The 26,651-nt window shown below is 50.5% G+C and overlaps 1 protein-coding gene across 3 annotated transcripts in view; it reads left to right on the top strand.

Moving 5' to 3' along the window:
• Positions 1 to 26,651, top strand: part of Scn5a (sodium voltage-gated channel alpha subunit 5) — a 57,394-nt gene that overhangs the window by 16,848 nt on the left and 13,895 nt on the right. Inside the window, exons 10-18 of one of the 3 annotated variants that reach the window (XM_070042440.1) lie at positions 3,852 to 3,984; positions 5,125 to 5,363; positions 7,919 to 8,017; positions 9,555 to 9,911; positions 14,061 to 14,540; positions 16,236 to 16,397; positions 18,129 to 18,249; positions 18,772 to 18,926; positions 25,664 to 25,837. In XM_070042440.1, coding sequence (XP_069898541.1) covers positions 3,852 to 3,984; positions 5,125 to 5,363; positions 7,919 to 8,017; positions 9,555 to 9,911; positions 14,061 to 14,540; positions 16,236 to 16,397; positions 18,129 to 18,249; positions 18,772 to 18,926; positions 25,664 to 25,837 — 1,920 coding nt within the window. Of the gene's footprint in view, positions 1 to 3,851; positions 3,985 to 5,124; positions 5,364 to 7,843; positions 8,018 to 9,554; positions 9,912 to 14,060; positions 14,541 to 16,235; positions 16,398 to 18,128; positions 18,250 to 18,771; positions 18,927 to 25,663; positions 25,838 to 26,651 lie in introns of all 3 variants that reach the window. The other 2 variants (XM_070042439.1, XM_070042441.1) reach the window with 2 other exon arrangements.

Genomic DNA, 26,651 nt, shown 5'->3' with positions numbered 1-26,651 from the left:
TTACCATGAGGCCAGGATGGCTGAGGGAGAGAAAGCAGAGGAGGAGTAGAATTGGAGTTCTTCTCAGAAAGGTGATGGACAGAGGGACTGCCCAGATCATAGAGGCCAATCAGAGCCTCAATTCAGTTAGCCAATCCACTCACCTGACGGATGACTGGTTGTCCAATCAGCTGTCAACCAGACTGAGGGGAGTCTGTAGAGTGGGTGCATGGGAGGAGTGGATGAAGAAGGAGAGATCCCAGGTTCCTGTGTTCCTCTCAGACTCGCTGCAGCTGTGCAGACTCTGTGCAGGCCCATTTCTGTGTCTCGTTTCCCTCAGATGTCAAGCGGGAAATTAAGCAAAATTTAATACTCACCCAGTGGCCAAGCTCCGAGGATCTCAGCCTGAAGCCAGCTTGGGCAGACACATCTGAGACTCTTATCTGCAATTAGCCAGCAAAAACAAAAGAAAACAAAAAAGCCAGAAGCAAAAGGCGGATGGCTAGCATCTGTAATCCTAGCTGCTCAGGAGGCTGAGATCTGAGGATCGTGCTTCAAAGCCAGCCCAGGCAGGAAAGTCCATGAGACTCTGATCGCCAAAAAACCATCAGGAAACTGGAAGTGGTGCAGTGGCTCAAGCGGTAGTGTGCTCACCTTGAGCAGAGAAAACTCAGGGACAACGCCCAGGCCCAAAGTTCAAGACCCACAACTGACAAAAAAAAAAAAAAAAAAGCCAGAAGTGGAGCAGTGGGTCAAGTTAACAGAGCCCCAGAGCCCAGCGTGAAGCAGAAGAGCCAAATGAGGGTCAAGGCCCTGAGTTTAAGCCCCAGTACTGATCACAGATTTGCAGTTCAAAGCCAGCCCAAGCCAGAGCGTTCACCCAACTCTTACCTCCAGTTAACCAGAATAAAAAAGGAAGTAGAGGTGTGTGGCCCAAGTGGTAGACCACCAGCCTTGAACAGAAAAGCTACACATGAGCAAGAAAGCCCAGAGTTCAAGCCCCAGTGCCAGCGCACGCGCATGCGTGCGCACGCGCGCACACACACACACACACACACACACACACACATGGCACATAACTACCATTAATACTAATACATCAGCAGGTCATCGTGAGGACTTAGGCCTCTGTCATTCTCATTGTCTGTGGCTAGTGTGATTAAATAAAGCCTCCTGTGTGCTCTGGGGTGCCTGAGGGGCTCCCCTTCCCTTCTCTGGAAAAGAGCATGAATGGGAGATGCCCACAGGCAGATAGGGCCAACTGGGTGGAGTGTCTGGCTACCAGGGACACCAACAACCCCTTACCCCCCAGAAGGTTTATCAGTGGAGTCTTTGTCTCAGGGAGAAGCAGATCAGCACCCAGAAGGAGCTAATCGAATTTCCTAATCTCATAAGAGACGTCATCGCATTGTGTTATTCATGTCAGGAGGAATCCATGTTCAAACACTTCATTATGGGGGGAAAGGGGGTGCCCTGACTTATTTAACCCTTTCTCGCGTCCATAGAGCCCCATGGATAACCTTAGAAAGGTTAGCAAGGCCCTGGCGGGCTCATTTGCAAAGTTAAAGCAATTAGCAAACCAAGATGGCAACACGGGCGAAGTCACAGCTCCCATGAACACTGCAGTGTGAGGCTCTGATCTACAAAGGCTCCACCCGCAGGTCTTTGATCCTCCCTTGTCAACCTAGCAAGGGCAGGACACAGCCGAGCGTCTAACCAGAGCCTCCCGCCTGCAGCGGCCACTGCCCCGTGAGCAGAAGTGAGATCCACCCTCCGTCCTGCTGCTATGTACGGCAGTGTGGTAGTTGGGACCATGATGATAAGGCTGATGAATGTGTTTGATGTCTTGTGTGGATCCCACATGCGTGACTGAGACCATGTACCCGAGTGAGGTCACTTAGAAGAAGAAACCTTTATTTCCCTGATGGCTTCTGAGACAGTCTTCTGCAGAGGGGGATGGAGTAGCTTGTTTTATGGCAGCCAGGAAGAGGGGGGAGAGATAGAGAAAGAGAAAGGGGGGATAAATAGGGTATGTAGGTAGATGAGAGTATATAGATAAGGTGGGTAGATAGATACTTGACAGGTTTGATAGATAGACGGATGGATAGATAGATGGATAGATAGATAGATAGATAGATAGATAGATAGATAGATAGATAGATAGATAGATAGATAGATAGATAGATAGATAGATAGATAGATAGATAATAGGTAAGTTAGACTGATGATAGGTAAGCTAGACACTGGGGTCCGTGGTAGGTAGGTAGATGATGAATGAAATAGGCAGACGTACAGATTGACTATATGCCAGATAACAGATAAGACAGATAGTCAAAGGTAGATAAGTAGGTAGATAGATGATAGATAAGATGGATGATTGAGTAAAGGCATGGAGTAGAATTGGAGTTCTCAGAAAGGTGAAGGACGGAGGGACGGTCCAGATCACAGAGGCCAATCAGAGCCTCAATTCAGTTAGCCAATCCGCGCACCTGACGGATGACTGGTTGTCCAATCAGCTGGCAAGGACCTGACTGAGGGGAGTCTGTTGGGTGGGTGCGTGGGCGGAGTGGATGAAGAAGGAGGGCTCCCAGGTGATAGATAGGTGACAGGGAAGACAGACGGACAGACAGATAGATAGAGGGTAGGTAGGTAGATGATAGATCAGACAGACAGACAGAAGCTAAGGCAGGTCAGTGGGCAGGTAGAGAGCTGGTAGAAGAGACGGCGGATGGATGGTGGATGGGTTTCAGATGCTGCCGCTCTTGGCTTCGCCTCTTTCCCTTCCCTCCACCTTGCAAAAACTGCAGAGCTGTGTCCTGCCATGAGCTGGGCAGCTGAGTGACTCCCGCAGCCCCTTCCCAGGTGCTAGCCGGACAGGCCCTCTTGTTGGGGGGGGGGGAGCGCGTCCTTGGTTCTGGGGACCCCTAAGCAACCCTGCCAGCCCCCTCCCTCAGTCCCTCCGGTGTCTTCCCTGGCCCTGCCATTTTAGTGAATGTGTGTCAATACTAGTGCTCGAACTCAGGACCTCGAATTCCCACTTCCCTTTCTCAGCTTAAGGCAGATACTCTTCCACTCAAGTCCCACCTCCGTTTCTGGCTTTTTGCTGGTTTATTGGCTGTGTCTATTTGGACCAGAGATGCTCAGATTGTAGCCTCCCTTGGTAGCTAGGATGACAGGTGTGAAAGCACGCCAAGAGAATTTAAAACGAGTTCCACCATTCCCAGTCTACGCATCTAACTTTCTAAAATCATTACACACGTGCATCGAAACATACTGCAAATGATTTCAGGCCATAAAACAAGGCATCTGATCTGTAAGGATATTCACGTTAATTACAATCACCATGCAAATCTGAATGGCTACAAGATGAAAAGAGAATGCTGTGTTCCTACAAGGACAATCAGCCGGGCATTGTAGCTCACTCTGGTCATCCCAGCTACTCAGGAAGCTGACATCTGAGGATCATGGTTCAAAGCCAGCCCAGGCAGGAAAGCCCATGAGATTCTTATCTCCAAAGAACCACCAGAAAACCGGAAGTGGCGCTGTGGCTCAAGTGGTAGAGCACTCACCTTCAGCTGAAGAGCTCAGGGATAGCGCCCAGGCCCAGATTTCAAAGCCCCACCAGAAACAAAAAAGTCTGAGAGTTGTATCTCCAACAAGCCCCCAAAGAGCCACAAGTGGGGAGCACGATCCTGGAGTGGGATGGGGAAAACAATGAATGGACAGCGCCCAGGCTCTGAGTTCAAGTCCCAGAACCAGCGCGCGCACACACACACACACACACACACACACACACACACACACACACACACACACTGCGGGCGAAGCCACCTCCTTGGGCTCACGTGTATGTCCTGATTATCCCCCTCAAGACCACACCATCAGAAGATCCAGGTGGAGCCCAGATGCTGACACCCCAAACTCCATGTGTAGATGGATTTGAGCCTCCAGGGGCGAGACAGCGAGCCCTCAGTACAGTCAGTGTCCTCACCAGCGCTCTAGAAGGTCAGTACCCTCCCTGCCCCCCCCCACCAACCTCCCTCTGGCCATCCTCACCTCCAGCCCAGCCTACTCAGGGACCCCACCCCCACCCCCAATCTCTCTCAAGCTTCCTTGAACCTCCCAACCATCCCAGTTTCCTCTGTCTTCTCGATGTAATCCTAATGAATATTCTTGCCTGCATGTAAAGGTTCATTTCTTCTGGTTCAACTGGCTCTTTTGTTGTTGTGGCTGTTACTGCTGCTGTTGGTCCTGGGACTTGAACTCGGGGCCTGGGAGTTGTCCTCAAGATTTACTGCTCGAGGCTGGCACGCTACTACTTGGAACCACAGCCCCACTTCTGGTTTTCTGGTGGTTCCTTGGAGCTAAGAGTCTCACTGACTTTCCTTGGCCCAGGTTGGCTTGGAACTGTGATCCTCCTGATCTCAGCCTCCTGAGTAAGCTAGGATGACAGATGTTTCTCTCAAACACTTCTAATGCCCTGTCCTGCCTCAGGGCTCTGAGCTGTACTTCCCTCTTCCCCCAAACATACCCATGTCTGCCTTGGCTGTCTTCTCTTTAAAAACTTTCCTGTCCACTTACCATCTTCCTTGCCTGAAGATCCTAGATGGGACTATTTCCAACGAGATTCCATATGGTCAGTTTCCTCCACCTCCATCGTGATCTCCCTTTTCCCATAGTTCCACAGTAAAAAGGATTGAGACATCATAGTCAGGTGCTGGTGGCTCTTGCCCGTCATCCTAGCCACTCAGGAAGCTGAGATCTGAGGATCGTGGTTCAAAGCCAGCCTGGGCAGGAAAGTCCATGGGAGTCTCATCTCCAGTGAACCACCAGAAAACCAAAGTGGCGCTGTGGTTCAAGTGGTAGAGCACCAGCCTTGAGCCAAAGAGTTCAGGGACAGCACCCAGGCCCTGAGTTCAAGCCCCAGTACACACACACACACACACACACACACACACACACACACACACACACACACACACACACACACACACGGAGTTGGGAGAGTGCCAATCATTCCTTTAGCCTTCCTTCACCATGTCTCTGTCATGTAGCTCCCCGTGCAAGCCCTAAGTTCTTTCTAGAATACCCCTAGACTTACATGACCCTATCCACAAACCCAACTAACCCTCTGGCTGTCCCCAGAGTTGGAAGAATCCCACCGCAAGTGTCCACCATGTTGGAACCGCTTCGCTGAACGCTACTTGATCTGGGAGTGCTGCCCACTGTGGCTGTCCATCAAGGACAAGGTGAAGTTCGTGGTCATGGACCCCTTTGCCGACCTCACCATCACCATGTGCATCGTGCTCAACACACTCTTCATGGCGCTGGAGCACTACAACATGACCACTGAATTCGAGGAGATGCTGCAGGTCGGAAATCTGGTAAGAAATCATGGTTTGAAGCTGGGCACTGGTGGCTCACACCTGTCATCCTAGCGACTCGGGAGACTGAGATCTGAGAAGGAAAGTCCGTGAGAACTCTTATCTTCAGTGAACCATCAGGAAGTCAGAATGAGAGCTGCGGCTCAAGTGGTCAAGCACCAGCCTTGAGTGGAAAAGTTCAGGGACAGTGCCCTGGCCCTAGATTCAAAACCCAGGGGGAAAAAAAAAAAGACGTGAGTTGAGGGTAAGCCTGAATGTATGGAAAGGGAAGATCTTGCCATGAGTAGATGGAGAAATAAGTGAATGAAGAAAGGAACTGTGTTTGTATGGCCAGAGTTGTGTACAACCACCAATGGGTGTGTTGTTGGATGAAGCAAGGATGGATGGATGGTTGGATGGATGAATGGATGATTAAATGGACGCAGGAAAGGTTAGATTGTTGGATGGATAACTGACTTGAGAGGAAAGGATGGAAGAAAAGGTGAGGGATGGAAGAAAAGATGAGGGATGGGTAGATGGATGGATGGAGAAATGGACAGGTGAAGAGATGAAGAGATGGATGAGTGGATGAATAAATTCAGGGAGGAAAAGTCAGATTGCTGGATGGAGAATTGAATAAAAGGGATGGAAGAAGAGAGAAGGGTGGATGGGCAGATAGATGAATGGATAGATGGATGGATGAGGAGTAATTAACAGGTTGATGGAGAAATGAATAGATGGATAGATGAGAATAATGGATGGATGGATGGATAAATGGAGGGAGGAAATGTTAGATCACTGAATGGATAATTGAATAGAAAGAAGGGATGGAAGAAAAAATGAGAGATGGGTGGGTGGAAGGATAGATTGATGAATGGAGATATGAATAGTTAAATGGATGATTAAATGGAAGGAAGAGATGCTATATTCCTGGATGGGTAATTCAGAGAAGGGATGGAAGAAAAGACGAAAGATGGGTTGGTTGTTGGGATGGATGGATGATAGATGGATGGATAGATGGAGAAATTGATAGAGAGATGAATGGATGGATGGATGATTAAATGGAGGGAGGAAAGATTAGATTGTTGGATGGATACTTGAAAAGAAGTAATGATAGAAAATATGAGGAGTGGATGGATAGAGAAATGGGTGGATGGATGGGTGGATGGATGGATGGATGATTAAATGGAGGGAGGAAAGCTAGATAGTTGGATGTCTACTTGAATAGAGAGAATAAGGGATGGAAGAAAAGATGTGAGATAGATTTGAGGATGGATAAATGAATGGATGGATGGATGGATGGATGGATGGATGGAGAAATTGATGTATGAGTAGAAAGAACGATGGCTGGATGAACAATTAAATGGAGGAAGGAAAGACTAGGTTGTTGGATGGAATATTTAGAAGGAAGAATGGAGGAGGGAAAGGATGAGAGATAGGTAGATGATTGGATGAATGGATGGATGGACAGATGGATGAATAGACGAATGGATGGAGATGGAGAGTGAATAAATCATACTCATATTGAGTCCGCTGTTACTAACCTGAGATCTCAAACAAATTGCTGAGCATTGGTAATTGGCACAGTAAATATTTGTTGAATCTAATAAGTGTAAAATTAGTGTGACCATATCAACCTCATAGGAAGCTAATTAGGACTGAACAAGATAATGTGTGTCATGCATTTGGCTCAGATAAACAATCTTCACTCCAAACGAATGATAGCTGTGGTTTTAATTGTTATTAAAGAGACTGACCCTAGAAGTCACAATGTCTGCATTAAAAATTCTGACTTTGGGGCTGGGAAGGTGGCTCAGTGGTAGAGTGCTTGCCTTGCAATGCATGAGGCCCTGGGTTCGATTTCTCAGCACCACATAAGCAAACAGAAAAAAGCCGGAAGTGGCGCTGTGGCTAAAGGGGTAGAGCACTAGCCTTGAGCTGAAGAGCTGAGGGACAGCGCCCAGGCCCAGAGTTCAGGCCCCACAACCGGACCCAAAAAAAAAAAAAGAAAAGAAAAGAAAAAGCCGAGCAAGAGAACCTGGCCCTGAGTTCAAGCCCAAGTACTGGGACCAAGAGAATAAAAGAAAACAAGAATACACGAGAAGCACTCTAGCCCGGTGCTTAACACATTATCAACCTGGGAGAAATGGTGGCTGGTTGTTAATTCTGTGGAGAAAGTTGAGCTGTGGGAAAGTTAGAGGGCATTCGGGCCAATAGGAACTGCAGGGTCAAAGGTCAAAGGCCACAGGGTCAAACACTAGGAAGTGTTTTGTGGGTGGAGATGCTTGGCTTTTTGCAGGTGTGGCCCTTCACACTTCTGGGCTCACGAGGGTCTCCCTGAGGTGGGGTCTCTATCTAGAGCCTCCGTGGGTCCCATCATGCCCTGCTAAGGCAAAGAATTGAGAAACAGGATGTCCTTGCTTGACCAGTCTTTTACAGCCTCCACTTCCGGTACCTGACGATCGATGGATTGGTTGATTAACCGATTACTCCTCCTTCAGGTCTTCACCGGGATCTTCACAGCAGAGATGACCTTCAAGATCATCGCCCTTGACCCCTACTATTACTTTCAGCAGGGCTGGAACATCTTCGACAGCATCATCGTCACCCTCAGCCTCATGGAGCTGGGCCTCTCCAGGATGGGCAACCTATCCGTGCTGCGTTCCTTCCGCCTGGTACCTGCCCGCCCCGAGGCTGTGGGGCAGGGAGGGGAACGAGGAGGGGTGTGGGCTGGGCAACATGAGGTCACCTCTGCTGCTTTGATCGCTTGTGCCTTCACCCAAAAGCCACTTTTTAAAAATTCCAGTTCTGGGACTTGAACTCAGGGCCTGGGCCACTATCCCCTGAGCTACTTTTTTTTTAGTTATTTATTTTTTGCTCAAGGCTAATACTCTACTGCTAATACTGTACCAGGACACCTTATCGCTAACATGCTACCGCTAACACCCTACCGCTAATACTCTACCACTAAAGAACAATGCCCAGGCTTTGAATTCTATCTCTTGGACTGGCATGTAAATAAATAGATAAATACATAACTGCATACATAATCGCATGCATGTTGCAAAGATAAATACATAAAATTAATGCATGCATGCATATATAACATAAATACATAATTGAATACATTAATGCATGCAGCATAAATACATAAAATAAGTGCATGCATACATACATAACTAACTAAATACACAGACATGAAACATACACGAATACATAAAATGCACACATGCATATATTTATAAGCATGCATACATAGATACATGCATGCATACATAAATGCACACTTCATACATGAAGTGTAACAGAAATGCATAAAATACATGCATGCAGTGTACATAAATACATGCATACATACATAAATACATGCATGCATACATACATAAATGCACACTTAAATACATGAAATGTAACAGAAATGTGTAAAATACATGCATGCAATGTATATAAATATATGCATGTGTAAGTACATAAAACGTGCAGTATACAGAAATATAAAATATGTACACATGCATGAAACGCATAAATGCATGCAGCACACATACTCCAACATGCATAAATACATGTATAAACACATGAATACATAAAACAATACGCCCATGCAATACACATAAATACATAAAATAAATGCTTACATACATAAATGCAGAGAGCTGGGAAGGTGGCTCAGAGGTAAAGTGCTTGCCTTGCATGCCAGAGGCCCTGGGTTTGATTCCTCAGCACCACATAAGCAAAAAGCAAAAAAAAACCACAAAAACTTATGGGGCTGGGAAGGTGGCTCAGTGGTAGAGCACTTGCCTTGCATGCTCAAGGTCCTGGGTTCGATTCCTCAGCACCACATAAGAAAAAAGCCGGAAGTGGCGCTGTGGCTCAAGTGGTAGAGTGCTAGCCTTGAGCTGAAGAGCTGAGGGACAGCGCCCAGGCCCAGAGTTCAGGCCCCACGACTGGACCCCCCCCCAAAAAAAAAACATAAATGCAGATATGTACATAAATACATAAATATGTGCAGCACACATAAATACATACCACAACGTGCATGCATATATTCATGCACATGTAAATACATAAATACACGCATACATAAATGCACAGATGTGTATAAATAAAATAAATGCACGCATGCAACACACATGAGTCCCTGTGTAAATGCATCCAATAAGGGCCCTCATGCGTCCCCTGGTGGAACCAGCCCCCCACCTTTCCCCCCTCCAGCTGCGGGTCTTCAAGCTGGCCAAGTCCTGGCCCACCCTGAACACACTAATCAAGATCATCGGGAACTCGGTGGGTGCGCTGGGCAACCTGACTCTGGTGCTGGCCATCATCGTGTTCATCTTCGCCGTGGTGGGCATGCAGCTCTTCGGCAAGAACTACTCGGAACTCAGCCACCGCATCAGTGACCCAGGCTTCCTGCCCCGCTGGCACATGATGGATTTCTTCCATGCCTTCCTCATCATCTTCCGAATCTTGTGCGGAGAGTGGATCGAGACCATGTGGGACTGCATGGAAGTCTCAGGCCAGTCCCTGTGTCTGCTGGTCTTCTTGCTCGTGATGGTGATCGGAAATCTTGTGGTAAGTCACCAGTGTGTCCATCCATCCACCCACCCACCCACCCACCCATCCATCCATCCATCCATCCACCCATCTACCCACCCTTCTATCTACCCACCCACCCACCCACCCATCCATCCATCCATCCATCCATTCATCTATCCATCCATCCAATCATTCATCCATCCATCCATCCATCCATCCACTCACCCTTCTATCCACCCACCCACCCAACCATCCATCTACCCATCCACCCACCCATCTATCCACCCAACAATCCATCCACCCACCCACCTATCTACTTATCCACCCACCCATCCATCTATCCACCCATCCACCCACCCATCTATCCACCCACCCATCCATCCATCCATCCATCCATCCATCCATCTATCCATCCATCCATCCATCCATCCATCCATCCATCCATCTATCCATCCATCTATCCACCCATCCACCCACCCATCTATCCACCCATCCATCCATCCTTCCACCCATCCACCCACCCATCTATCCACCCATCCCTCCATCCTTCCACCCATCCACCCACCCTTCTATCCACCCAACAATCCATCCACCCATCCACCCACCCATCTATCCACCCAACAATCCATCCATCCATCCATCTATCCACCCATCCACCCACCCATCCATCCATCCATCTATCCACCCATCCATTCATCCACCCATACATACATACATTCATTTACTGTGCATGTGGTGCTGGTACTGGGGCTTGAACTCAGGGCCTGGGGATCTGTCCCTGAGCTTTTAATTTTTTGCTGAAGGCTGGTGCTCTACCACTTGAACCACAGCTACACATCTGGCTCTTTTTGCTGATTCATTGGAGTTGAGAGTCTTGCAAACTCCTACTCCAGGCTGGCTTTGAACCTCGATCCCCTAGAGCTCAGCCTCTTGATTAGCTGGGTGACAGGTGCCAGCCACTAGCGCTGGGCCATTGTTATGGTCTTGGGGGTTGTGAGCAGAACACGAGGGTCCTATCAGCCACATCGTTTTCAGATCCACTCTTCCAGCTGTGGATGATAGATTCCTGAACATTCTCTTCCCATCTGTCTCATTCCCTCACAAGGCTAGGCCAGCCACACTGAAGTGGGGATTAGGGAGAAGTGGGGAAGCAATCTCCCTTGCTCACCCAATTCCCAATCCAGAGCCCATATTAAAAACAGGATACAGGATACAGAGCTGGGAAGGTGGCTCAGTGGTAGAGTGCTCACCTAGCATGCATGAAGACCTTGGTTCGATTCCTCAGCATCACAGACATAGAAAAAGCCGGAAGTGGCTCTGTGGGTCAAATGGTAGAGCTCAGGGACAGCACCCAGGCCCTGAGTTTGAGCCCAGGATTGGCAATATTACTACTACTATTAACTTTTATTTATTTATATTTATTTATTACTATTTATTAATTTATTAATATTACTACTACTACTATTAACAATAATAATAATAATAATAATAATAGTTATGCATAATACCAGTGACCCCATTTCTATGGCCCCTCAACTCCACGCTCCTGGCCCAGCACCCCCCCCTTGTCTAGCTGTAAGAAAATTGGGCCTACCCTCAGCCCCAGAACCCAGGCTCAGCAAAGCCCCCCCCCTCCCCTCAGTCCCCCTGGCCTCCCAGCCTCCCCCCCTCTCTTCCTCCCCCCCCCCCAGCCCTCCTTCCCCCAGCCCTGGCTTTTCCATTTCCCACAAGAGCCTGGAATCCGCCTGGAAGTGGAGATGATTAGAGGCAAGGAAGGAAGAGAGGAAACTAATGCCAGCCCACACACAGCCCCTCCCTCCCAAGCTGCCATAGGAACTAGGCCCTGCTGCTGCGGCTGGGCAGGCCGGCGGCGTGGGCGGCAGGCACTGGAACGGGGAAGAGAGATTCAGGCAGGCAGGGAACCCGATGTGATTGAAAGGGGAAAAGAAATTAAATACACAAAAGAAGAAGAAGGGGGGGGGGGAGAGAAAAATGCTGGAAGCTGTTGAATTCAGAAGGACCCGTGGGGGTCCTGTGTGGGTGGACCAACTCTCCCAGGGACTCCTCTACCCTTGTCCGGATCTCCAAGCACACACACACAGAGGTGGGAGAAGGATCACAGTTAGGCAGTAAAAGCTGGCCGGGAGGGAGATCCATGGATGGAGGCCAGAGGCCAGGGCAGGCAGGGGTCAGTTCTGATTCATCATCCAATGACATCCACTGACCACAGGAAAAACCAATGGGGAGGGCGGAGGGAGGGGGTCTGAAGTCCCAGGAACTGTCTGTCATCTCAGCTACTCAGGAAGAAGCTGAGGTCCAGAGGAAAGCCAAGCCCCAGGGCAAGGAAAATCCGAGAGACTCTGATCTGCAGGGAACCACCAGCAAACCGGAAGTGGCGCCATATATCTATGGCTCAAAGTGGTACAGCGCCAGCCATGAGCAAAAAAGCAGCTCAGGGGACAGCACCCAGCTCCCAGAGTTCAAGCCCCAGGACGGACCAAAAAGAAAAAAACAAATGAACCTTGTGCTCACTCCACCTCTTTGCTCCATTCTTCCCAAGGCAGCACGAAGGGAGAGGCCACTGGTTCTAGGATAGGATTCTGCCCAGCCTCCCTGTGTGACCTTGGATGTGACCTTGGTGGCACCTTATCCTCATCTGTTTATTTCTGGGCGTTAGGTACATCACGACTCTCCCACTGAACTTTAGCACCCGGGTCTGAAGATGCCGATTTTGGTCTGTCTGAGCCCTTGGGAAAAGGGATTGAATCTGTCTTTCTTCTCCTCCTCCTTCTCCTTCTCTTTTATACACAAACACTAGATTCAAGGAGAGAAAGAGGAGTCAGGCTGCGATGCCTCACCTGACACCCTCGCTCCTCAGGAAGAAGCTGAGATCTGAGGCCAACAGTTCAAAGCCAACCCAGGCAGGAAAGTCTGTGAGACTCTTATCTCCAATGAACCAGCCAAAAATAAAGCCAGAAGTGGAGGTGTGGCTCAAATGGTAGAGTGTCAGGTCTGAAGCAAAAAAGCCAAGCAAGAAAAGCCAGGAGACTAGTGGCTCACACCTATAAACTAGGCTGAGATGTAAGGATCAAGGGTCCAAGCCAGCCTAGGCAGAAAAGTCCATGAGGCTCATCTCCAGCGAATCAGCAAAAAGTCAGAAAGGGAGGTATAGCTCAAGTGGTAGAGCACCAGTCTTGAGTGGAAAAAAAAAAGCAGGGATGAAAGACTTTTAATTCAAGCTCCAGTACAAGCGCATGTGCACATTCATGCACGCACACACACACACATACACTGCCCGGCGTTGATGACTTTCACGCCTATAAACTAGATACTCAGGAGGCCGAGATGTAAGGATCGAAGTTTGAAGCCAGCTTAGACAGAAATGTTCCTGAGGCTCTTAACTCCAGTTAACCAGCAAAAAGTAGAGGCATGGCTCAAATGGTTGAGCACCAGCTTTGAGCAGTAAAGCCAAGGGAGAGTAAGAGATGCTGAGATCAAGCCCCAGTAAAACCTGGCTCATTTATTTCTTTTTGACAGTCGTGAGCCTTGAACTCAGGGCCTGGGCACTGTCCCTGAGCTTCTTTTGCTCAAGGCTAGTGCTCTACCAACTTTGAGCTGCGTGTGTGTGTGTGTGTGTGTGTGTGTGTGTGTATGTGAGTATATATATATATATATATATATATATATACATATATATATATATATATATATACATATATATTGCCATTTCTGGCTCTCTGGTGGTTCATTGGACATAAGAGTCTCATGGACTTTCCTGCCCTGGCTGGCTTTGGACTGTGATCCTCAGATCTCAGCCTCCTAAGTAGCTGGGATGACAAACCTGAGCCACTAGCATCTTGGCTCACCCTAGAACTATTTTTTAAAATCCTCCTCTCTTCTCTCTTGTCCCCTGCACCCTGTTGTTTTGTTTGTGTGTTTTTGGTACCCGTCCTGGGGCTTGAACTCAGGGCCTGGGCGCTGTCCCTGAGCTGCTTTTTGCTCAAGGCTCGCGCTCTACCACTTGAGCCACAGCACCACTTCTGCCTTTTTTCTGTGTATGTGGTGCTGAGGAATCGAACCCGGGGACTTCATGCATGCTAGGCAAGCACTCTACCACTGAGCCACCTTCCCAGCCCTTCCTGCAGCACCTCCATGAGCCAGACACTGTTGCCTCGTCCTCCCCAGGTGCTGAATCTCTTCCTGGCCTTACTGCTCAGCTCCTTCAGCGCAGACAACCTCACGGCCCCAGATGAGGACGGGGAGATGAACAATCTGCAGCTGGCCCTGGCCCGCATCCAGCGGGGCCTGCGCTTCGTCAAGAGGACCACCTGGGACTTCTGCTGCGGGCTCCTGCGGAGACCCAAGAAGCCGGTGATCCTCGCCCCCCGCAGCCAGCTGGCCAGCTGCTTGGCCAGCCCCAGCCCTCCGGCGCCCCCCGAGACCGAGAAGCCACCCGCCACCCGCAAGGAAACCCGGTTTGAAGAAGCTGCACGGCCAGGCCAGGGCGGCACCCCTGGGGACTCGGGACCTGTGTGCGTGCCCATTGCCATGGCCGAGTCGGACACCGATGATCAGGAAGAGGAAGAGGAGGAGGAAGAGGAGGAGGAAGAGGAGGAGGAGGAGGAGGAAGACAGTCGGGGTACTGAGGACGAATCCAGCAAACAGGTGAGAGCTTCTGCCTCACAGCTCTGCTTGGACAGAGTCTACGGCCCTGGTATCCAGAAGATTCCAGCCTCATTGGAGGGGGGAAGAGGGAGGGGTCCCCCACACTGCCTCAGGATGAGTGGGGGGTGAGTAAAATATAGCAAACCTCTCCCCCCATAAAAAAAGTATCTGAGTCCCGCTGTGGTCCATCGATTCCCCTGGCCTGCCCAGTTATGGACAGGGAATGGGACTGAGAGGGAAACTGAGTCTCAGCAAAAGAAAGACTTGCTAGGAGTTCCTTCATGGGTGTTAGGATAAAGCCCACCCCCCCCCTTCACCCTCTGGCCTGCACTGTGACCATTGTCCATCTGCTCAGACCAGCAAGGTGACATGGCTGAGCCAGGGAGACAGTGGCGTGACCCCTTGGCCATACCTTCCTGGCCTTTCTTGCCACCGGCTGAGATTTAAAAATAAGCCAGAGGTGTTGGGGGGGGGACGCTAATCTTATCACTTAACCTGTTATATTTAACACTTGAGCCAGAAGTCTGGCCAAAGCTGGCGGGGACTGTCAGCTCTGTCCCCTCCCTGCCCTGCTTTTCCTCGACCAGAGCCAGGCCCCAGTGGGGTCTTCTTCCATCTTTAGATCAACCAGGTTCTAGGGGGCCTTCTCTAGTTGTTTCTGTCGGAGGTCAGCCCTGGACCAAGCCCTGCCAGGAAGAACAGCACGCTTCGTGGGAGAATTTATTCTGAGACCCCAAATTCAGACGCCACCTCCTCCTGCCTTCTCTGCCAGCTTTTGGACAAATTGTCCTCTTTAGGACAATTATGGGGGTGATGGCTATGGAGCCCGGGGGAAGGGGACATGGCGGGGGGTGTGGATTGCCAGGATCTCTTCTAATTTTCTAGTTATGTCCGGCAAGCATCAGAGTCGAATTATAGCAACTCTGCCTTTCCCTTTTCCTTCCCTTCCCTTCAGCCTGTTTGACTAAGTTCCTTGGGAGGCCAGAATGTATGTGTGTGTGTGTGTGTAAGAGATAGAACACACATGCATGCATACCACACCCCTGTGCACAAACTAGATTGCTGTGGGGACTCATCAGACCAGGCATATTTATTTATTGATGTATTGTCTTTTCTTTTCTGGAACTGGGGAATCAATCCCAGGACCTGGCACTTGCTAGGCAAGTGCTTTGCCACTGAGCTACCTCCCAGCCCTCATTTTGTTGTTATTGGTGGTGATCGGTTGTGGGCCTTGAACTTGGGTCCTGGGCGCTGCCCCTCAGCTCTTCAGCTCAAGGTGAGCGCTCTACCACTTGAGCCACAGCGCCACTTCTGGTTTTCTGGTGGTTCCTTGGAGATCAGAGTCTCACGGACTTTCCTGCCTGGGCTGGCTTTGAACTGTGATCCTTAGATCTCAGCCTCCTGAGGAGCTGGGATGACAGGCGTGAGCTGCCGGTGCCTGGCTCATTTTTTTTTTCTCCTAAGTGGATTGTTCTAGGGACACTTGTGGGCCAGCACTACTATCCAGAGAGAAAGAACAAAGATGGTGCCAGAACTTTATTTGCCCATGGACCCTCTGCCTGCATTTACCCAGGAGCCTATGGGTCACCCATCTAAGAGACCCTCAGGGAAGGGGGAAAGGGGAGAGTCTGTGGTAACATGGAGGCAAACCAGGGCCCTGGAGACTTTCTGGCTGAATTCTAGCCTCTTCGCCAGGAATCCCAGGCTGTGTCCCACAGCCCGGAGGCCTCTGTGGAGCCCAGGGCCCCCAGCCAGGTGTCGGAAACCATTTCCTCCTCTGAGATGGGGACCAACGGGCCTCAGGCAGACTGGCAACGGCGGTGGAACATGGAGCCCCGGGTCCCAGGTCCCAGCGAGGTAATGTTTGCCCTCATCCTGGAAGTCATGGAGCGCGCACGCAGTGCTTGAACTAAAAGCCAGGCCAGCCATGTTCCCTGCGCACGCCCTGCCCGCGTTCACTGTCTGCATGGGAGACTCACCGACAGACACCCCAGTTCCCCTCACATTGTGGTGTCTGTGTGTTCCTGTCCCCGTTGCCAAATGTCCATCCCGTCCAGTTCTGTGGCTCCCCGAGAACACCGGGGAGATTGGAGAACAATCTGATAGACTTGGGTCGCCTGCCTTTGGAGCCATAACAGAGGGCCTACCAAGCCTACCATTGGAATTTGTTCTGGCCACAAAAGAATAAGAAGGAGGAAGAGAAGGAAGAGGAAGAAGAGGTGGTCTACTTTGAGTCAACCATACCACCCTTTCAGACTCTGGGAGCTTTTATATAACAAACTGCTCCTTCTGCCTCTCCCCCACCCTCTCCCCCCAGAAAAGCCAGAAGTTTTCAACAAAGAGAACTTGGAAGAGACCCCATCCTGTCCGCCTGAGCGTGGATTAGAGTTTGCAGCCTGGAAACATGGCAGCCTACTGCTCTGGTTCACCTAGACCCAACCTAGAGACGTACAGGAGGATGCCAGTGTCTCCGTCCTGGGCCCTGACCTTGCCCACGCCTCCAATCCGGACTTGTGACATTCCCACTGTGAAACAGGCCCTCGGGGAAGTTCGTCATAGTGGCCAAGTTTAGCATACGTGGGCCCAGGAAAATCACTCCCCCAAAGCATAGGCCAAGATCCTCTTTCTGGATTGGGGGGGGGGGGTAGGGGGGAGCTTGAAGCCAGAAAATACAAGCCGGGCACTGGGGGCTCACACCTGTCATCCTGGCTACTCAGGAGGCTGAAATCCGGAGGATCAAGGTTCCAAACCAGCCCCCGCCCCCCCAGGCCGGGGCAGAAAAGTCTGTGAGACTCTCATCACCAATGAACAACCAAGCCAGACGTAGTAGGGGTGTGGCTCAAATGGTAGAGCGCCAGCCCTGAAGAGAAAAAAATGAAGAGATAACACGAAGGCCCCGAGCTCAAGCCCCAGTACTGACACACATGCTCTCGTGTGCGCGCACACGTGCGTGCACACACACACATGCATTAATAAAAGTGTCAATCTGGGCAACAAATCCCTTCGGGGCCAGAAAGAGAAGGTTCCAGAGCTGTCTCAGTCTCCCCCAAGGTTCTACACACTGCATGCCAGCGAGGTCTGAACTGGAGAAGAGTTCAGGGCAAGACCTGCTGGGCTGGGCTTTGTTGTGTCTGACATGGGTACGTCTGTGTCTGTGTCTTGGTCTGGCTCCATTCTGGATGTGTCTTTGTCCTTGTAACCAACCATCTCCCCATGCCTGTCTTATTCCTAAAGCCCAGAATCATGGCCCTCACAATTCTGAGGTCCTAGCCTAGGCTCTGCGCTGATTGGCCCTCAGTAGCTCAGGCCCCAGCCTAGGCTCTGCTCTAATTGGCCCTCACAACTCTGAGGCCCTAGCCTAGGCTCTGCGCTGATTGGCCCTCACAACTCAGCCCCCAGCCTAGGCTCTGCTCTGATTGGCCCTCAGTAGATCAGGCCGCACCCACTCCATCCTATTTCCTTAGGGCCTTCCCTGGGCGTGGAGTGGGGGGGGGGGGGTGGGCCTGACTCTCCTTCTCCAGCCTCCAGGTTGAGGCTGGAGGCCAGGTCTCCACCCACAGCCTGTGCCCCCCTCTCCCCTCCCCACAGAACCCCGAGGACAGCTTCTCAGAAGGGAGCACCGCAGACATGACCAACACGGCCGATCTCCTGGAGCAGATACCCGATCTTGGCGAGGATGTCAAGGACCCGGAGGCCTGCTTCACCGAAGGTACGGCCTCCTGCCCACCCAGAGGGGGTCAGCTCCTCCCACCTGCCTGGAACCGGGGTCACGGCCCCTCAAGACAGCAGCTCCATACTCAGGGTATAGCAGGGACTAAGTGACTCACCCACACCAGGCCTCTCTGCAAAGGCATGAGGCAGGTGGGGCTTAGGGCTATGTTTGGGGTGGGGAGGGGCAACTGGGGACCATCTGCCATTTTTGCCCTCTCCATACCACAAACTGCAAAGATGCCAGGCGCCGGGGGCTCACACCAGCCATCCTAGCCACCCCGGAGGCTGAGATCCGAGGATCAAGGTTCGAAGCCAGCCCAGATGGGAAAGTCTGTGAGACTTGCCCCCCCCCCGTAGCTTCTCCATAGAAAAACTACAAGTGTCTGGTCCCTGCTGGACGTGGCCACACCCTGTCCATCACACACTGGCCCCACCCACCACGGCCACTCTGTCCAATCAGCACAGCTTCTGCGCATCACTCCCTGAGCTGAGACTGAACAGCGCCTGTCTCCCCCCTTAGGCTGCATCCGGCGCTGTCCCTGCTGCGCGGTGGACGTCACCCAGTCCCCGGGGAAGGTCTGGTGGCGACTTCGGAAGACATGCTACCGCATCGTGGAGCACAGCTGGTTTGAGACATTCATCATCTTCATGATCCTGCTCAGCAGTGGAGCCCTGGTACATCTCCTGGGGTTACCCACAGGCCTGGGGGCAGGAGAAGGCTAAGGTCTGAAGTTGGGGCTGAGCTGGGTGCTGGTGGCTCACCCCTGTCACCCTAGCTACTTGGGAGGCTTGAGATCTGAGGACTGAGGTTCAAAGCCAGCCCAAGCAGGAAAGCCAATGAAACTATCATCTACAATTAACCACTAGAAAACAACAAAAGCTGGAAGTGGCGCTGTGGCTCAAGTGGTAGAACGCTAGCCTTGAGCAAAAAGCTAAGGGACAGCACGCAGAAACCTGAGCTCAAGCTCAGTATTGGCACAAAGAAAGGAAGAGGAAGGGAGGGAGGGAGGGAGGGAAGGAAGGAAGGAAGGAAGGAAGGAAGGAAGGAAGGAAGGAAGGAAGGAAAAACTTGCTCTGCTTTCTCAGTCGCTCCAGTAGAACAAGGGACCCTCCCTGGAGAGGATTCTAGAAGGATCTGGTGAGCAGGTAGATGAGCGATGGAGAAGGCAGAATAAAGTGGAAAGGTTCCTGGCCTGAGGGAAGCAAGCACACTTATATTGCTTGTAGAACTCCTGAACCCCGGGGCTGGGAAGGTGGCTCAGTGGTAGAGCGCTTGCCTTACATGCCTGAGGCCCTGGGTTCGATTCCTCAGCACCACATAAGCAAAAAGAAAAAAGCCGGAAGTGGTGCTGTGGCTCAAGTGGTAGAGCGCTAGCCTTGAGCTGAAGAGCTGAGGGACAGCGCCCAGGCCCAGAGTTCAGGCCTCACGACCGGACCCCCCCCCCACAAAAAAAGAACTCCTAAACCCCAAGACGAGCAATAGCAAAAGACCACAGAGGGAGAAGCTCCATGCATCCAGCCCGGCCACCTCCTCCTCAGGACCAAAGGGAGACTCTGAGTGCTATTTCTCAACCTGGGGATTTCTGGTCCCATTCCATACTTCTCCCCTGCCCTGTTCCATTCATTCATTCATTCATTCACGCATCCATTCTTCTATGTATAGGGTCTCCTGTTTCACTGCACACTTCTCCCTTCCTGGTTTCATCCACTGTCTGTTTATCTATCTATCTATCTATCTATCTATCTATCTATCTATCTATCTATCTATCATTGATTTGTCGGTCTGTCTACCTGTCTACCTACTATCTGTGTATCTATCTACCTACCTATCTATCAATCATCTATTTGTCTGTCTGCCAGTCTATGTATCTATCCACCTACCTATCTACCTATCTATCTACACACCCATCAATTTATCATCTATCTATCTATGTATCTATCTATCTTTTTATCTATCTATCTGTCTGGTCTCCCGTCCCATTCCTTCTGTTTCATTCGTTCACATATCCACCCATCATTATTTGTTTTTATTTCGTGTGTCAGTGCTGGGACCTGCACTCAGGGTATCATGCTTCCTTGGGCCTTTTTGCTAAAGGCTGGCTCTTGTCCACTTGAATCATAGCTCCACTCCTGGCTTTTCGCTACTTAACCGGGGATCAGCCTCATGAGGGTTTGTTCTGTCCAGACTGGCTTTCCATCACGATCCTCAAGTCTCAGCTTCTGGAGTCACCAGGATGACAGGGGTGGGGCACAGATGCCTGGTCCTCCTTTTCTTTCGTCTCCTTATGTATTCGTTTATTTATTTATTCCTTTATTGTGCTTTTCCATTCCAAGCTGGCACTCTACCACCCAAGCCACTGCCAGTCCACTTCCAGTGTTTTTGTTCGTTTACTAGAGATAGAGCTTCACTGGACTGGCCTTCCCTTGTCTAGCCTCAAATTGTGATCCTCACATCTCAGCCTCCTAAAGTAGCCAGGCCGATGGGCATGAGCCACTAGCGCCGGGCCTCCATCTCTTGTTTGAGAGTGGGCCTGCAGCCACGATTTGTAGCCTGCCTGCTGTTCCCTGGTAGGCAGCCAGGGCCAAATCTCTGTCGGTTCGAATCTGGGGAGACCTTAACAATATGTTAAACAAGTTTTGTTTTGAAACAGCCACAAACAGGGGCTGCCAGATCCATTTCATCTCAGCTGAGCAAGAGAGGAAAAAAAAATAAATATAAATCTCAGCCTCCACCACAAGTGAGGAGGAGTTTTTTTTTGGCAAAGTAAAAGCTAATCAAGATAGACAGCCAAGCACTGTTGTTAAAAGACAATGATATATTGGGAAAAGAAGAGAGGAAAAAAAAAGGAGTCGGAGTAGGTTATTTAAAGTTAGAAGCTCGTTGAACAGAAAGTAAACGATATTGCTTCCAAATTACTGAGAAAGGAAAAAAAAAAAAAAGGAAAACAGAGATTTTTTTAAATAGAGAAGAGCCAGGTACTGATAGTTCAAACCTGTCATCCTAGCTATTCAGGAGGCTGAGCCCTGAGGATTGTGGTTCGAAGCCAGCCCAGGCCAAACATTCCTTATAAGAGTCTTATCTCCAATTATCCACTCAGATACCTGAAATGGAGCTGTGGCTCAGGGTGGCCGAATGCTAGCCTTGAACAAAAGAAGCTCAGGGCACCTAAGGCCCCGAGTTCAAGCCCCACAACTGACAAAAAAAAATCCAAGCAAGAGCTTGAGGCCCGAGTTCAAGCCCCAGTACCTGCACTACACACACACACACACACACACACACACACACACACACACACACACACACACACACACACACACACACACACACACACACACACACACACACACACACACACACACACACACACACACTCTGGGAATGTCTGTGTAAAGCTCTGATAGATAAAGAAATGCAACTTTTTTTAAAAACTAAATGAGAAACTCTCCAATTAACTTGTATCATTTTGATCCATTAGCAGTTAAGCACCTGAAACATTTTCATTCAAGTTAGGACTAAGAAACAGGCAGACCATTTAACTACTCACTAGCGATTGCTCATTAGCAGTAATCTCTAAGTACTGGGCAAGGCAATTAATCACAGTAATTCAACACATGGGCCCATGGAAGAATTAAAGCCATGCAATCGGTTGAGTAGAAAAGCAAGGATTCAAAAAGTAATAGAAATGAGTCAGGCACCGGTGGCTCACGCCTGTCATCCTAACACTCCAGAGGCTGAGATCTGAGGATCGAGGTTCAAAGCCAGCCCGGGCAGGAAAGGCCGTGAGACTCTGATCTCCAATAAACCACTAGAAAACCAGAAGTGGTGCTGTGGCTCAAAGTGGTAGAGCACCAGCCTTGAGCTGAAGAGCTGAGGAACAGTGCCCAGGCCCAGAGTTCAAGCCCCACGACTGACAAAGAAAAAGAACATAAATGTGGCACTAGGGTTTGAACTTAGAACTTTGGGCTTATGAGCCAGGCACTCTATCACTTTGTTTTGTTTGAATATTACCACATCCAATCCAAAAAAGGAAGGAATGGAAGGAAGGAAGGGGGGGAGGGAAGGAGGGAGGGAGGCAAAAATGCTCTACCACTTGTGCCATGCCCTTAATGCTTTTACTTTTGTTATTTTTTTTGGCAGACCTGGGGCTTGAACTCTAAGCCTGGGTGCTCAAGGCTGGTGCTCTACCACTTGCACCACAGCATCACTTCCAGTTTTTGAGTAGTTCATTGGAGATAAGAGTCTCATAGGGACTTTTTTTTTTTTCCACCAGTCATGGGGCCTGAACTCAGGGCCTGGGTGCTGTCCCTCAGCTCTTCAGCTCAAGGCTAGGGCTCTACCACTTGAGCCACAGCGCCACTTCTGGCTTTTTTCTGCTTATGTGTGCTGAGGAGTTGAACCCAGGCCTCATGCATGCAAGGCAAGCGCTCTACCACTGAGCCACCTTCCCAGCACTCATGGGGACTTTCCTGCCCGGGCTGGCTTTGAACCGTGATCCTCAGATCTCAGCCTCCTGAGTAGCTAGGATGACAGATGTGAGCCACCAGCGCCTTTCTTGACTAGGTTCTTGCTTTTCTTTGCTAAAGGATGCTTTTTATTGGCTGAAATGGAGAGTTCTGAACTTTCTCCCCAGGTTGGCCTCAGCAAATGGTCCTCCTGCCCTCAGCCTCCTGAGTCGCTAAGGTTACACTTGGGAGCCAGCAGGTGCTGCTGCTGAGTTTGAAAACCTATTTACAGCCTTCACCTGTACTGTCAGGAAGACCAGCGGCTTAGGCTGACACTCAGAAGCATTTTAGTTCAACCAGGAACATTTCTCAAGTACGGTTTGCCTGCCGGGTACTGCTCACAAATAAATAAAGGATCTAAGAAGAAATGTGACGTATTAGAAGAAGAGTAAAACTTTGCTAAGGAGTTCAAACAAAAGAAAAACAGGTAGAGGATGTACCAACAGGGGTTCTGTTTCTAGGGTAACTGAGGATGAAATACAATCTGAACACACTTTGATCATATTCTTTTGGGTTTTTTCTTTGTTTTTTTTGGGGGGGGGTCCGGTCGTGGAGCCTGAACTCTGGGCCTGGGCGCTGTCCCTCAGCTCTTCAGCTCAAGGCTAGCGCTCTACCACTTGAGCCACAGTGCCACTTCTGGCTTTTTTCTTTTTTCTTATGTGGTGCTGAGGAATCGAACCCAGGGCCTCAGGCATGCAAGGCAAGCGCTCTACCACTGAGCCACCTTCCCAGCCCAACTTTGATCATATTCTATATGAACCCACACCAGGCCACTTAAGCCACAGCTCTACTTCTGGCTTTTTTGTAGTTGTTGTTTTTGCTTCTTTAACTGGAGATATAAGTCTCACGGGCTGTCCTGTTCTGTTCAGACTGGCTTTGAACCGTGATCCTCAGATCTCAGCCTTCTGAGTAGCTAGGAGGATTAAAGGCTTGTGAGCCAACTAGCACCTGGCATTTTTTTGAGTGAACTTCACAAAAATACTCTGTGTCTTGAGAATCTCTCTCTCTCTCTCTCACACACACACACACACACACACACACACACACACACACACACGGGGAAATTCACGAGATACTAAGTCAGAAACAGTATCAGAGCCACACAGAGAGGAGAGGGAGGCTCTGGGTTCAATTCCCAACATGGCACAAAACAACAAGCAAATAGATCTGAAGCCCATCCAAGCCAACAGAGCAGTGTAGGGTATGGTCAAACAGGCCTGGGCTTGAACCCACGGTCACATGCTTGTTAAGCAGCCGTGTTAACACTGAGCCACACCTCCAGCCCTGTTTGGGGTTGACTTGTTCCTTGCCAGCCTTGTGGCCTCCTGCTCTTGCTGAACTCTTATCACTTGAGCCACACCACCCCTCCTGGCGTTTGGCTGGTCATTCGGAGATGAGCATCTCACAGATTTGTCTGCCCGGACTGAACCACGATCCTCCGGATCTCAGCCTCCTGAGTGGCTAGGGTAACCAGCGTGAGCTGCCAGCTCAGGCTTCTAGAAACACACAGCGCTCCAAGGCCACCTTGGGGAGTTGAATAATAACGTGCGTGTTGTCCACATGGCCCGGGGTGGCCCTGCGGGTCCCAGACACAGCATCCCAACAGGTCCCCAGAGCCCACTGCTGGCAGCAGCCCCCAGAGCCCTTGCTGACGTGCTCCGTTGCCTGGAAAGGGAGCCTGGGAACGGAGAGGTAGATGCAGGAGAGGAAGAAGAGGAAGGCCAAGACCCTGGGGAGCTGCGCTGATGGCCCAGGAATGCTTGTGGCAGGAAGCAGGGGGAAGAAGGTGTGGCAGGAGGAAGTGGGGGAAGGCCTGGCGGGAAGGAGGAAGTGGAGGAAACCTACAGCATCCAGTGCTTTGGAAACTGTGGTCTGTGGAGCGGGGGATGGGACCCAGCGACTCCAGGGAACAGAGCAAAACCTCCTTGGCCCAGCTCCTTCTTTGACTCCCAAGACTCTGTGGAGATTTGACTTCATCTAGCTCTGAGCTTCCTAAGTTCCACATTTTACCATCCTTCATTTAAAGCTCTGGGTGTAGGCCAGCTCCCAGGGGTTTGGTGTGTTTCTTTAAATATGTTGATTGTATAGGAAAACATGGATGGATGGATGGATGGATGGATTTATTCATTTGGTTACCTGTGTGTGCTAATACTAGGACTTGAACTCAGGGCCCTGCATTCTTGCTTAAGTGTTTTTGCTCAAGGCTTTGCTCTACTGCTTGAGCCACATCTCCACTTCCAGCTTCTCTAGTAGTTAAGTGGAGATAAGAGTCTCACTGACTTTCCTGTTCAGGCTGGCTTTGAACCTTGATCCTCTGATCTCAGCCTCCTGAGTAGCTAGGGTAACAGGTATACCAGCGCCCAACTCTGTTTCCCAAGGAGAATAGAGCCAGGTGCCGGTGGCTCACGCCTGCAATCCTAGCTACTCAGGAGGCTGAGGTCTGAGGATCGCAGTTCAAAGCCAGCCTGGGCAGGAAAGTCCATGAGACTCTTATCTCCCATGAACCACCAGAAAACCAGAAGTGGCTCAAGTGATAGAGCGCTGGCTTTGAGCTGAAGAGTTGAGGGACAGCGCCCAGGCCCAGAGTTCAAGCCCCAGGACCAACATGAAAGAAAAATGGAAAAAAAGAAGAGAGAGAGAGAAAGAGAGAAAAAGCCAGAAAAGAGGGGAGAGAGAGAAAGAAATAGAGAAGGAAAATAGGAAATGGCAAGGAAGTTCCCAAAGGTTCATGATCATGACACTGTCACCTAGACGTGATTTCACTCCTTAATGGGAGGGGGAGGGGCATAGCCTTCTCCATGCTTGCTACCCACCCCCCACCCGTGCATGCCCACCCTGCACCCCATCCCATGTATGCTGCGCCACTCCCACGGTGCCCGGTGGCCAGTGTCCCCCTGTCCATCCGGCAGGCGTTCGAGGACATCTACCTGGAGGAGCGGAAGACGATCAAGGTGCTTCTGGAGTATGCTGACAAGATGTTCACCTACGTGTTTGTGCTGGAGATGCTGCTCAAGTGGGTGGCCTATGGCTTCAGGAAGTACTTTACCAACGCCTGGTGCTGGCTAGACTTCCTCATCGTGGACGTAAGTGTGCACGCAAGGCTATGGACAGGCCACCTGGCTGAGCCGCAGGCCTCGCGCGATCCCACGACGGGCCTGGTCAGAGAGGAAGAGCCCCTCCCCCCCCATGTCCGGGTGCCAGGGGCTCACACCTGTCATCCCAGCCACTCAGGAGGCTGAGATCTGAGGATCGTGGCTTGAAACCAGCCCAGACAGGAAAGCCTGTCGGACTCTGATCTCCAATGAACCAGCCAAAACACTGCCAGAAGTGGCGCTGTGGCTCAAGTGGTAGAGCACCAACCAGCCTTGAGCCAAAAAGTGAAGGGACAGGGCCCAGGCCCTGAGTTTAAGCCTCAGGACCAACAGGAAAGAGAGAAAAGAAAAGAAGGAAGGAAGGGAGAGAGAAGAAAGGGAGGGAGGGAGGGGAAGGAGGAGGAGGGGAGAAAGGGAGGAAGAGGAAGGAAAGGAAGGAAGGAAGGAAAGAAGGAAAGAAGGAAGGGAGGAAGGAAGGAAAGAAGGAAGGGAGGAAGGAAGGAAGGAAGGAAAGAAGGAGGGAAAGAAGGGAAGGAGGGAAAGAAGGGAAGGAGGGAAAGAAGGAAGGAGGGAGGGGAGGCTTTTCTTGAGAGTGTAGTAGAGGTGTGGAGGGCTTTTTCTTTGGACCACACGGTCCTCTGGGCAGGGGAGAAGGGCTCTGGCAGAGAGCCAGGGCGAGATGATGACGTAGCCGGTCAGGAGCGTGGCCGGCAGCAGACAGCGTGAGAAATGTTTAGATAGCTGAGGGATTCTAAAGGCAGGGCCAACAGGAAATTCTCACGCATTAGACACAGCATATCAGAGA

This window comes from Dipodomys merriami, unplaced genomic scaffold (assembly GCF_024711535.1).
Source record: "Dipodomys merriami isolate MVZ:Mamm:240054 unplaced genomic scaffold, mDipMer1.0.p SCAF_325, whole genome shotgun sequence".
In the NCBI taxonomy this organism is placed as follows: domain Eukaryota; kingdom Metazoa; phylum Chordata; class Mammalia; order Rodentia; family Heteromyidae; genus Dipodomys; species Dipodomys merriami.
Note: the sequence above shows the minus strand (reverse complement) of the source record. Positions and strands in the feature narration are given on the sequence as shown.